The sequence below is a fragment of a genome, unplaced genomic scaffold (assembly GCF_019419815.1).
Source record: "Pyrus x bretschneideri cultivar Hongxiangsu unplaced genomic scaffold, Pyrus_bretschneideri_v1 Contig35, whole genome shotgun sequence".
Lineage (NCBI taxonomy): Eukaryota > Viridiplantae > Streptophyta > Magnoliopsida > Rosales > Rosaceae > Pyrus > Pyrus x bretschneideri.
The window spans coordinates 4,445,671-4,459,358 of record NW_025999668.1 but is presented as its reverse complement, the minus strand read 5'-3'; the positions used below and the strand labels follow the sequence as shown (position 1 = coordinate 4,459,358).

At 35.0% G+C, this 13,688-nt stretch overlaps 1 protein-coding gene across 3 annotated transcripts; it reads right to left on the bottom strand.

The window, feature by feature from the left end:
* Nucleotides 1-7,680: 7,680 nt before the first annotated feature.
* On the bottom strand, nucleotides 7,681-13,602 carry LOC103938376 (acyl-CoA-binding domain-containing protein 4). 3 transcript variants are annotated; one of them, XM_048591825.1, is made up of 15 exons: nucleotides 13,336-13,602; nucleotides 12,309-12,329; nucleotides 12,101-12,222; nucleotides 11,774-11,851; nucleotides 11,584-11,697; nucleotides 11,359-11,425; nucleotides 11,178-11,239; nucleotides 10,800-10,939; nucleotides 10,588-10,714; nucleotides 9,534-9,648; nucleotides 9,347-9,435; nucleotides 8,943-9,026; nucleotides 8,513-8,830; nucleotides 8,374-8,433; nucleotides 7,681-8,259 (listed from the first exon to the last, which is right to left on the bottom strand). In XM_048591825.1, the coding sequence occupies exons 2-15, from the start codon at nucleotides 12,313-12,315 to the stop codon at nucleotides 8,083-8,085; spliced, it is 1,560 nt and encodes a 519-aa protein (XP_048447782.1). In that variant the 5' UTR covers nucleotides 12,316-12,329; nucleotides 13,336-13,602; the 3' UTR covers nucleotides 7,681-8,082. The 3 variants fall into 3 exon arrangements, with proteins under 3 accessions (XP_048447782.1, XP_018500758.2, XP_048447783.1); XM_018645242.2 differs by lacking the exon at nucleotides 12,309-12,329 and having other exon boundaries at nucleotides 12,101-12,226; XM_048591826.1 differs by lacking the exon at nucleotides 12,309-12,329.
* Between the last annotated feature and the right edge of the window lie 86 nt (nucleotides 13,603-13,688).

Below are 13,688 nucleotides of genomic sequence, written 5' to 3'. Positions count from 1 at the left end.
ATAGAATGAGCAATGTTTCTACAAATAGTATGTTTTTGCTTCACTTTGATAACTACTCGTTGTCTTATAACTTTTAAATAGTCTTTTCTTCCCCTCATGTCTTGGTTACTTTGCTTAAATAACTTAAATATAATCAACATTTTATTCCAGTGGTTCCAAAAACATTATAGTTTTTTGTTTTTGTTTGGTAAACAATGTGGATCTAGATTAAATGTGGTGTTTTAGTTTATTTTCTTATATAGGGTGCCATATTATGATGTAGATCCATCAATACTTCAATCTTTTTAGTTAAGTTTCGAAAGTACTATGGATTATTTTGTTTGATAAATAGTGTGGCCATGTTGTTGTGGATCCAGAATCAGTGTGGTTTTCTAGTTCACCATGATAAATAGTGTAGTTTTCTAGTTCACTTTGATAAATAATGTGATCTATTCAATATATAGATCAATAATAGTCTAGTTTTTTAGTTCACTTTGATAAATAGTGTGATCTATTCAGATAAAGATCAATAAATAGTTCAGTTTTCTAGCTCACTTTGATTAATAATGAAGCTTTCTAGTTCATTTTGATAGATAGTGTGATCTATTCAAATATAGATCAATAAATAGTTCAATTTTCTAGTTCACTTTGATAAATAGTGTGGTTTTCTAGTTTACTTTGATAAATAATGCGGTCTATTTAGATATAGATCATTAAATAATTCAATTTTTTAATTCAGCATCATAGGTAATCTGGGTGATTTTGTTCTAATTTAAGAAACAACATAGATTTATTTTTGTTCTGTTTGATAAACTATGTAATCTATTTTGCTGTGAATTCGGAATTAGTGTGGCTTCATAGTTCTCTTTCATTAAAAACATTGTGGCATATTTTGATATAGATACATAAATAGTTGTCATAATTAAACTGTGTTTATTTCTTACGGATGGAGGGAGCCATGAAACCCAGAATGAAGACCTAAGCTAATAAAAGTCCAGATAAGAAAAAGAAAAAAAATAGCTCTAACTTCATATGTGCAACACAAGTGCAATATTTTTGAATTTGCAAATTCAATGAAATTGTACAAGCCGATGCTTCAACAACACTTGGATGTCTATGATCAGTTTGGAGTCTTATTAAGCTCTACATGGATGATAAGAGAAGCAACAAACTGATGTCCACCAACTTTGTTTTTTTTTTTCTTTCGAATCATATCCTTACATGTATGTACATTATACAACTTCCGAATAACCAAAAAAGTCATTAATATCACACTTGGATGCAAACACACGCTAAAGAAAACCATCAGATTCCTTCCTAGAACACTCAACACTAATGCGATTCTTATTATTCTTCAAATACTTCGAATTAAAACCACATTCAACAGAAAACTTCTTCAACCTATCTCAGGAATCAACACAACCTCCCCTAAAAACTTGCCCTTCAAATTCTATGTGACTATCTCATTCACATGACATATAATTATGCACACCATAAGAACCAGATTTTCCTAAATGATCATTTTCTCTAACAACAATCATAGAGTCTGATGTATGGCAAGAAGAAGATATGTTTTCCGTAGGTAATTGAACCATATAACCATCACATGGATCCATAACCAATATTTCTACAATGGATTTCCCAACAACATCCAGAACCATCAACGTATTCATAACATCAACATCACAATCTAACAGGCAAGTAGAATCTTCATTCAAAGCATATCGCAACTCAAAACAACCAACTCTCAAACCCTTAAACCTAGAACAAAGATCAATGCAAATCTGATTGAAGGTAGAAGTTATTAAAAATATAACTAAAAATGGATAAACCACCATATGTAAACTGAGCTAGTTTACCATTTTCCATAACTATTGAACAAACAAACAAACAAACAATTATAAATCAGTATACAATATTTTATGCACATAACAATAACAACAACAAAATATAAACACAACAACAATTGTTTATTAATCTGTTGTAAATCTAAATTCAAATATTTGTAAAACAAAACAGTACGTATTTGTGAAACCATACATATAAAATGAACCAAAAATAACACTATTTCTAAAAACAACAATCACAAAACAAAAAAGAAAACTGAAAATTATTATAATAACCACTATTTTATTAAAAAAAAATAACACTATTTCTGAAAAATGTTAAACACATCAAGTGTGATGAACAAGAATTAATTCATAATATGTTTCTGAAAATGAAAACAAAAGCAATTTGAACAATTTAAACAAAAAAAAAAAGCGAAAAATAAATCACAACTTACATGAGATTCTTCAAAATAAAATACTGATAACTGATGATTTCAAAAATCGGAATCAATCTTCTAATATGAGAACAAATGAACAAAAATATATAAGTCAAAAGAAAAACCTAAACATATTACATGCAAAAAATAAACAAAAAAATCGTATTCAAAACTGCAAAATAGTGCCGATTACCTCTAAACGAAATATAATCAAACTATGAAGAACTATGAAGAAAGGCGATCCCATTACGGAACTCCAAGGAACCATGATGAACAACACTGACGATAAGGATTCAAAAGTAGAATCTCAAAACATTCAACTACTGCGAAACTGCTCTGAAACAAAGGATTATGTCGTAAAAATCAGCTTAACATAAACGAAGAACAACGATGATCCGGATTTGAAAATGCACTCTCAAACATTCAACCAGATTCAAAAAAAAAAAATTGAAGAACAGTGTTGTAGACACCGAAATTTCAGTGAAATAAATGTTAACCAATGTATTAAAATTACAACATTTATTCATTTCACTTACATCACACACTTATTTCACCTACATCACACACTCATTTCACCTACAACTTCCACTTACTTCACCAACCTCACACACTTATTTCACCTACATCACACACTCATTTCACTTACAACTTCCATTTACTTCACCAACCTCACACACTTACTTCACCTACCAACTCCATTTACTTCACCTACAACATCCACTCACTTCACCAAAAAAATGGATGGTGGTGATTCACTCTCAAAGCCTATAAATAGGCTTCTCCATCAAGAGAAAAAGGGAGGGAATTTACATCACACCAAAACCTTGAAGCCTTGAAACTCTAAAGCTCTCAAGCAAATCCCGAAGGATTAAGAAAGCACTCTTCGTTCTTCATCAAATCCTCCTTCAAGATCAAGTCCCAACGGCCCTTGAAGAACTTCCACCAACTCGCCCTTGAAGAACTTCCACCAACTCAAGATCAAGCCCCGACGGCCCTTGAAGAAAGTGTTCATCATCCGTTCATCCTAAGATCAAGCCTCAACAGCCCTTTGGATCAACAACCTCAACAAATCCACACATCCAATCGTTCTTCAAGACTAAGCCCAAAAGCCCTTGAAGATCCGCTCATCCATCAACCTTCAAGATCAAGCCCAAAAGCCCTTGAAGAAATCCACACAACCATTATTCAAAGATCAAGCCCAAAAGCCCCCTTGAAGAACTTCCACCAACTCAAGATCAAGCCCCGACGGCCCTTAAAGAAAGTGTTCATCGTTCATCATCCGTTCATCTTAAGATCAAGCCCCAACGGCCCTTTGGATCAACAACCTCAACAAATCCACACATCCAATCGTACTTCAAGATTAAGCCCAAAAGCCCTTTGAAGAAATCTGCACAACCATTATTCAAGATCAAGCCCAAAAGCCCCCTTGAAGACCTGTTCAACAACCTTCAAAGATCAAGCCCTGAAGGCGGCCCTTGAAGAAACTTCCCTCAACCTTCAAGATCAAGCCCCAACAGCCCTTGAAGAAACTTTAAAGCGTTCATCCAAGATCAAGCCTCGACAACCCTTGGATCAATCGTACATCCACAAATCAACACCTTACAGAGATCGAATCAGAGGATCAAATTACAAAGAGATTGTAACCCCAAAATCATTAATTAATACAAAATATATTTTGTACACGTGTTCTTGTTTCAGGAATTTTTCGTGTTTACAAGTGTAGAATGAAGAACTCTACAATTGTTCTGCAAATAAACCTTCAATTAGTTCGGTTAGGCTAATTTCGAAATAACTAATCTAACAAAATAATTAAGTTAGGTTAACCAAATCCCTTAGGGGTAAAATTGACAAATCACCGTCTTATTTTGGTTAGGCCACTCATTTGGGCTAATTTAAAAGTGGGTTTTGTACTAACCATTAAATAAACTTACAACATGATTTTGATTAAAAGCTAAAGTTTCCAAACCTTTGGGTTAGTTTTCCTATAAATTAAATATGAGACGTTACAATTCACTTAAAGATAATATAGGAAGAAAAAAAAATTACATAAAAGAAATTAGTTTGACTTGGACATAAGTCAAGGGACTATAATTAGTTATTTATTTATTTTTTATCTTAGTTAAGGTTTTAGTCAAAAGATAATCCTTTTCAAGGATTAATATCTAGTTTCCTATTAAATTGTTATTTTAAAGTGATTTAGTGAAGAACTGTTATCTATAATTGTTTGGGCTTGGATTCATTTAAGAACTACTTGTGTTGGTGTGTATATATCTACATGTTACTCTAATTTAGCAATTGCTTCTAGCTCTAGGAGGCGCCTTTTGGGATGCTTGCATGTGATATTTTTGTAAGATTTGTAGAGACAAAAGAATTAGGTGGTATCATCCAGTTTTTTCCCTCCTACCATCTGAACCACCATTTTCATGGAAGGACGATCCACGAGGTGCCATTGGATGAACCATAGCCCTACAATTGCATTTTGGATTTTGGATTTTCTGTATATCATTACTAAACCAAGAAAATGAATGCAAATTACACTGCGCAGGTTTATTTTTAGGAGGAAGTGTCACATTTTTCTTTTTCCTAGTTAACTTGTTTATTGTCTATTGGTGATACATTATTTGGTTTGTAAATTTGGTTTAAAAGTTTAGTGTTCCTAGCATTATCCATTGGGTAATGCTTGGGAGACACATTTCTAAACCGAATTTTATAAACCAAATAATGCAGTTGTTTATGATTAAATTATCACTTAAATGTGATTAACGTGCTTATTTCCTATTGGTGATACATCAATTGATTTGCAAATTTGATTTAAAGTTTTGGTCTTCCTAATATTATCCTTATCCATTTAAGCGATTGGATGGTTTAATTGTGCAAAATTCCGAGGGTAGACATTTTTTAGTTTATTAATTAATTAATTTTATCAGTTCATACATCTGTTAAAGTTACTATTAAATCAGCCATTAATTGATGATGTGACTTCTACTTAGACAATGACTGCACGCCATATCAATATGAGCTTATATAGATATTAAAACATTTAAATATACAAAAATTAAAATTAAAAAAAAAATAATAATAATTTTTTTGCCCCCTCCCTCCTTGTCGTCCCCCTCCCTTCCCCTCTTCTCCTCGTCGACTCTGCGCACATCCACTCTTACTCCACCCACCAAAGGAGGAGGCAAAATTTATCTGATTTGGTTACGATTTGTCGGCCAGCCTCAATTGGCCGAAAAAATCACCTAACGCCAAAATTGCTCTAATTATACCAAAATGAAGACTGTGATGAGTGGAGTAAGTTTGATACCTTCACCGAGGTCTAATTTGGCCGGGAAATGTCTGAAACCACCCTTAGACCGCCAAAAACCATATAAAGGGTAATCATGGATTTAACTTCATCGGGACTCCGACACCTCAACCATTGCTTGGGTCTTGTCCCTGGGTTCAAGAGAAGTTGAATGATGGTGGAGATTGACGGAGATTGACGGTGGAGCTTGTAGAAATGGTGAAATCGTCGCTGTGAAGTAGAGAAGTGGACAGGGTGAGTTCGTCGCGAAACTGGGGTCAAACCCAGTCGAGTTTAGGTGGAAAACGAAGAGGAAGTGGCATGGTGATGATTGGTGGTGGTGAATGACTGTGAAACGCCGGAAAATTTGACGGAAAATTTGTCAAAAATTACGCAGGGAACCAGGAGAGGGGGGTGACAAGGAAGGAGACGGCAAAAATAAGTTTATATTTTTTATTATTATTTTTAAATATTTTAATATATTATTTTAAACATTTTTAATATCCATGTGGGCCTATATTGACACATGATGCTCAATTCTTATCCACGTGGGTTGCCATATCACCAGTTAACGGCTGATTTAACAGCAACCTTAATGAATGTATGAAACTTGCCAAAAATTATGATTTCAGGTACCACTTTGGAATGAAAAAAACTTGATGTACCAAATGTTGAAAACTAAGAAACTGCAAAGTAGTAAACTGAGATTAACTCTTTATATTATTAAAACCTTTAGTTACTCTCGAGAGCATATACATGATACATTAATTATTTATTTTTCTCAATATTTTTATCGAGTAATGCTAAGAAGATCACATATTCATATCATATTTACACTAAGAGGAGGGGAGTTCTGCTAAAACCACACAATAAGCAACTTAATTTGGTATCGAATTCGTCATCCATGAGATTCGAAGTTAAGACTTCTCACTTATAAGTAAAGAGGAATACGCCCATACCGTAATACTGAGTGGCTATTAATGTATTATTTTATGTGATAAGTGATACACACAATCATCATTCAATAAGATAAATTTATTAATTGATGTGATAAGTACACATCACAATACAATCTATCTTATTTTGGACACTTTCCAGATACTAATCTTGTTGAAGCATCTTTGATTAGCTTTACATCTTGAAATATATATGATTTTATGATTCCACATGGATCTTCATTGTAATTTATTTGAACTAATGAACTGTACACTCTTGTGCGTGGGATGGTGGTGGTAAAATCAACTTTAACCTATTATTTATGAAAAAACAACTAAGAATTGGCAATTAGAAGATGTTGTAGAGTGTCATTTAGTAATACGGTCTAGTAGTATTCACACTTACTTGTATATGAGAGATTTTAAATTCAATTCTTATAGATGTAATCTTAAAACCTCTCCCCACGTTAAGTCAATGCGGAGAGCTGCCTCCCCCAGTCCTTTGCTTTCCTTGCCTTTTTGAGCAGATCTACTATGGAATCGATCTTTTGTTCTTGTAGTGTTTGCTTCCTTGACTTTGATGGTGTGAAAGCAGATCTGATCTGCATCATTGAGGCTGGCTGGGGTTCATGCACTGTTCTAAAAATTTCCGTTATGTCCTGTATAGGCTACTGGCCACCGTTCCGATTAATCTCTGCATGGCTGGCCACTGTCCTAAACCTGTGTTCTTTCTTTCTTTTCTTGAAAAACTGGATAATTCATAACCACGGACGAAGCCAAAGGAGTAAATAGAGAGCCCAACAAAGAAAGTAAGAATAACGAGAAAATAAGGAAAATAAAGAGAGACAAGGCAACAAGTGCCATAAAGTCATCTCGTTACGGACTGCACTAAATTATACAAAAAAATCGATAACTTTCATATTGCATTCTATATTTTTTTCAATAAAATGTAAAAAACTTGTTAAATACTTATATAAACACTCATTATATACTTGTTTTCCATGTTTTCAATATGTTCTAACATTTTATAATATATATCATTTTATTTTGTAAGTGCCAATGCCATTCATAGTGTCTAAATCACGGTACGGTGTATTTGTGCTCGTTGTTGATACTTGTATTTAGCAGAACCCTCCTCAAGCTAGGGTTTCTGTCATGTACCAAATTTGTATTTGACCCCTGTTAATGAAATGAAGTTCATTCTCCAATGGCCATGAAAATTAAATATCAATCACTTTTTTCTGAGACCACGAGAACATAAAGAATTTGAACTGCATCATACATACAAATCCAACTACTCTATCAATTTAGACATGAATATAAACCGAACGACGCAAAAAAAGAAAAAGATCAAATGACTGTTCATGAATCCCAAACAAACGTTTATATAAATCCTATAACTCAGACTGTAATTTTCATCCCTTTTACTGGCTATCTTAGTAAGAACACTTTCTGTAGGCCACCGCTTCCGGTAGGCCACTGCTGGGATCTGCCTCAGCTTCTGGAGGGAGCTGGGACAGATAACCAGGTGTGTGAGCTTTCCATTTAAATATTCCGGCTCTGACTTCTATCATTTTCTCTTTTTGTCAAGAATTCATGCACTGACCTTGCGACTTTTATGAGTCGCCACCACCCCCAGCAATCCACCGCCAAACCCCACCAGAACCTTGTCTTTGAACAGATGAGGCAAGCTCATCCCGTTCGAATGCAGATTTTTGACCCCGAAGTGCCTGCACCTCATCCTCAATGGACTGCACCGATTCTAATTTCTTTTGCAGTTCACCGATTTGAGCCTAGGAAAACAATATAAGAAAAGAATCAGCTGCTACATGGAACACATTACATTCGTAGAAGGCACGTCAAATGACCCAACCCAAATAAATTAAACAAGTTATGAAAGGAGAAACCTCCAATTTAAAGCATCTTGATCTCTCAGCTACTAGTTGCCCTTGGACTGAAAGAAGTTCCTGAAAGGGAAGGTTGAAAGGATGAGATACTCTAAAACACAATAATCACCTTAGTAACCAGTGTCTCTAAGGAGCATACCTTGGACAACTCAGCATGAGTATTGTTGACTTCTTCAATATTCTGCCCAATCCTGGAATTTTCTGTCTTGACTTCCACCAGCGACAACTCCAGCACACTTTTCTCCTCTGTAAGGGCCTCTATCTCAACCGTGAAATCTTGTTCATAATGCTGGTTTCCAGGTCCCTTGGAGTTCAGCTCTGCTGTTTTGAAATCCAAATTTTCTATTTTAGATAAGGCATATGCAGCAGTAACAGAAGCTGCTGCTGCAGCCGCTGCTGGTGACTGGAATATCTTGGGTTGTGATAAGTCCCTCGGTTTGGGCATCATTACAAAAACCTGTAAGAAAAGAAAGGCAATGAACAATAGAAGGGGATGCACAACACACCTCATGCAATGCAACATAGGCTTCTGAACAATAGGATACGAAACCTGGCATTAAGTAACATACCTCATTGCTATACTTCCCATTATAGCCACCAAAGGCAACCAAATGCTTCTTTCCATCTATAGTCACTGAGCAGACACTGAGTCCCTGTTTCCAAATCATATTCATTGCTGAATTACAAACCAATAAACTAGAAATGTGTACTTGTAAAAGGCATGATCCTAAACGATATTCAGTTACACCGGGAGCAACAAACCTTTTATGTAACAAAGCTGGATAACAAGTCATATTAGAGTAATGACAATACGTCACAAGTATATTTTCGGTCCAGTATATTACTAACTATGAAAACTGCCATTTTCTTTTAGTATTTTAGTGGAACTATATGTCAGTGGATGCAGTCATCAAAATTTCTTTCGGACTGAAACTTCTCGGAAAAACATATATAATCAAAGAAAGGAACAGACCTCACTAGCGAGTGCATCCCTTTGCTTCACACTGGTTGAGACTGACCACACTAGCTTAGACATATTTAACACCAGAGTTTCGGGGCAGCCTGTAAAATTTTACAGAAAGTATCACAGAAAGCTAGAAAAGTACATTTATCCAGTAGGTAAAAGCCACAATAGTACATATTAACGTGCGCATATATACCATTTTTGTTATCTCCACCGCCAACTATATACCAGTTTTCATCAATGGTTATACCAGCATGACCAGCCCTAGGAGCCACTAGATCACCCTGAATTTGTGGTTGGGACCACTCCCTCTGAAAAGTAATGGCAAATTGTGGGCAAGAAATATAAGAATAGAAAATACAACAATTAACTGGAAAACTGTGCAGCTTAAAAAGCATGGAAAATCAGACTACTAATAATGATTCAGTTTTTGGTCACAACTAAAAGTAATTTTTCATTCAGCCTATACTCAGAACAGGTTATTTGTTAGTATAGGATGACATAATCATTTTTCAAGGTATGACGAAAAACCTTCAAAAATAATGCTCCTGAAACCAGAAATGTTTAAGTTCACTAAAAACTCATAAACATTCCATGATGTGTGGCATATGGTAGAAGGCAAATGGACAGACTCGGAAAGTAAATACTTCGCTTTGCATCATAGCCAATTTCTCTTATTGCACAAAAGCCCACGTATCCTAAAGTCTATTTGATACATGCAGTCCTCTACTTGTTCAAATGAAGCATGAATCTTCTGATCTCAAGGTTGAAAGAGAGTATACAGATGCACACAATAAAAAAGCAAAAAACAAAAGTAAAACAAAACAAAAGAAGATGTTCCTAGATCACTCAACTGAGGCCTCTAGGTTTACAGCAGGATGGAAGCAAAAACATGAGATGCTCATTAATGCATAGAAAGGAGCTCTTACATTATATAGCACTTTCGGTAAAAATCTAAAAAGGTGAAACAGAGATCTTTTAATTTCATAAATATAAGTTGCAAAATGGTCTCAGAAACTCATTAAGTGTTGATAAAAGTTGTTGCCTTCATTGGAAACCAACATATTAATTACCAACTAGCTATATTCTGCGTTAGTTTTCATTAATCACTTCAGTACGCTTCTAGCTCAGAAATCATCTGGTGAACTGAAAACTAATAAATTAAACATTTAAATAATGCATGTGTATGTGTATTAGAACAGACTGCACAATTTGTAAACTAGTCCTGATGTAATCAGTAAATCACGTACTGCTTGCAGGTCAAGTACATGAAGATCATTGAAGAAAGTAGCATGAGAACAACCACCAAAAATTAGAAGGTAGCGTTCTGCATGTACTGCAGCTGCGTGATCGAATCTGGGAGCTGGAGGTGTCTGCCTATCACAACATAAGAAAGTAATGCAGAATTCATAAAAAAACACGTCACAGAAGTTGTTTCAAATAAAAGTGTATGGATATTTACGTTGCTTCCATCACATCCCAAGTCATTGTCTCTAAATCAAGAACATTAACATCATTCAACAATCTTCTGCTCTTGTCTTCTCCACCAAACATTATCAGTCTAGAACCAACCAGTGTGGTGGACTGGCCCCCACGAGCTACCTGAAAAATAATTTGCAAGCATACCAAACAGGTTAAATTACCACAGAACAATGGATCAAATATATTAGAGCAACAAAATTAGAGAAGGGATATCATATATGGAAACCCATTGCACTCTGTGGTTTGGCTAATATCAGTTTGCCATCCAGAAATTACATGGATGAATGCATACCAAACAGGTTAATAAAACAGTTGAAAGCACAAAGCACAAGGAAAAATAAGGATTCAGCCATCATACTGGAACATTTCCTGAGGTCTCGATGATGCCACAGACATGCGTCTCCAAATCGATGAACCAAACTACAAGTCCATTAACATTGCAAAAGGTTTTAAACGCCAATTAAAGTGCACTTTCAAATGTCTCACAAGAGATAAAATATTATCCATGAACTAACAAGATGGCCGTTTTAGTAACAAACCTATTATTCTATCAGACGATTTCCTTGAATTTCCACCAAGAAGAAGAAGTTTATTTCCCCACCTAACCTGCCAAGACATAGACACAAGTGTTCAACTGGATAATGAAAACCACGTGAAATCATAAACGAATGGGATGACGGCCAGACAAAATGCGAATAGGACATATACAAACAAATAATATGCACAGACAAACACAAAATAGTACTGTTCTCATGAACATTTACCATATTGTGAGCAGAAATTCCTGGAAGAACTTCCTGTAAGCCACTGTCTTCAAATTTATCCGAATTGGGTTTCAGTTTAATGTTAGACCACAACAAATTTCTAAAGTCAAAGACCTGCAAGAAGAGTCCAGTACTACATTACACAAAAGATGAACCTCAAAGTCAAAAAGTACATGAGCATGTACAATACCTGGACATCAGATAGGTTCCGACCATTACGACTCCCACCAATAATGTATAATTTTTCATCCGCTACTACAGCAGCATGCTACAGTGAAAAGAGAAATAGCATGGTAAGTATTGGTTGATCAATTTCCTTTTCTTGAAAAATAAATGAAAATATTGTTGATAAATAATGAAAGTATTTGATAAATATAAACAAAACAAGTTTGATTTTGCACTGACTTTAAAAAAATGACTTTAGGAATTACAAAAGAAGAAAAAAATGTGAACTTAAACAAAATATTTCCCTATGGTTTTAACCTAGAGCTTATCTAAATTTAAAATAAATGCGTACCTTATACCGAGCTGGTGGTCGTGGACCAGAAACAGGGAGTGCTAACCACTGGTCATAGGCCAAATCTGTTTGCCAATTGCTGGTATCAACATCTTTCACAATCCCTTCGATTCCCATAGAAGCTGTCTGCAGGTGAACCAATTGATTTAAAGTATTAAATCACCAAAAGAAAGAACTAGCAAAATAAACAGACATTACTTCCACCAACTTTTCATAATAAACACAGTTCCTGTTTGAGAGCATAAACAAAAAAACATCACCACTTAGTATCATTTCAGAAATACTATGATAAAGACCCACTTGATATTATAGCCTACCAGAAGGAATCCCCTATAATGTAGCTAGTTACTGATAGCACAGAAATTTGAGAAGTACAACATAAAAATTACTAATACTAGATTGAAAAACAAAAAAAATCCTGTGGAAAGAATGACGGAAAGGCAACTACAGTGGTTTGAACATCAGCAAGAAAGACCTGTTACAGTTTGTAGAGGCAGTTTTTTTGTAACGAGAGTGAAACTTTATACTCTTACCAGCCTTCCGATCGCTTCAGTTCCCGCCTTGTCCTCAGTAATGTCCAATTGTACTGTTTACTAATATTAGTTCCTATTCCATTTCTCATACAAAAAAAGATTTACCATATACATTATGAAGACTCCAAAGGGAAAAAAAAAAAAAGAATATGAAAAAATTTGAAACACCAAGAAACAGATTAATGATCTGAGGTAACACTCGTATCCGAAAACTGTTCAGCTGCAACCAATCTTCTTCCTTTCTGTCTTGTTTCTCTCAATTTAGTTCAATTGCACAATTAGCCTAACGAGTATCAGTTTTCAAAGACACTAACAGAAACAGCGAGCAAATTTGGTTCATACGAAGAATTTATCAAACACTGAAATTGAAATTGATTGAATTCAGTTACCATTAAGCATGACACAATTTTTCTTTTTACCCCAATCAAAAGAAAAGGACCAAGACTAATCCTTTGACAAAATTGCAACTGCCCAGTTCACATTTCTGTATTCCGAAACCAACCCATCATAATTCACGTCAAATCAAGATTGAATTTCTAATTTTCTCTCTCAAAAATCTCAGCAACCAAACAAAAATGTGTGTCCACCTTCATAAATAAGTTTACAAACGGACAATTCAATCAAGGGGATAAACCGTGAACCAAATTAATGAAATGAGGTCATATTCTGATACGAAAAACGAGGGAAGTGAGGATTATGCACCTTGAAATTGCGAGGGAAATACTACTGTCCAGAGGAGATCAGGGAGGAGATGGGCGGCCGGAGAGTTGAATCTGAAGCACAATGTTGAGGAGATCGGACGGTGGAGATTCAATAATTGGGAGGGAATAGAAGAGTGCCACCGTTAAGATCTGTTTCTGTATCCCCAGGCGGTCTGGCTTGCTCTGTCTGTGAGTGTCTCCGTACAGACCGACGGAATGAGTAGAAGATTAAAGTCGACGTTTAGACTCTGGGGTTGTATCGGAATTTTAGAGATTTTAATGCACTTATAAATTTATTTACAAATGTTTATGGAGTTTTCATTAATTTGTAGACATTTTATTTTATGTAAAAGT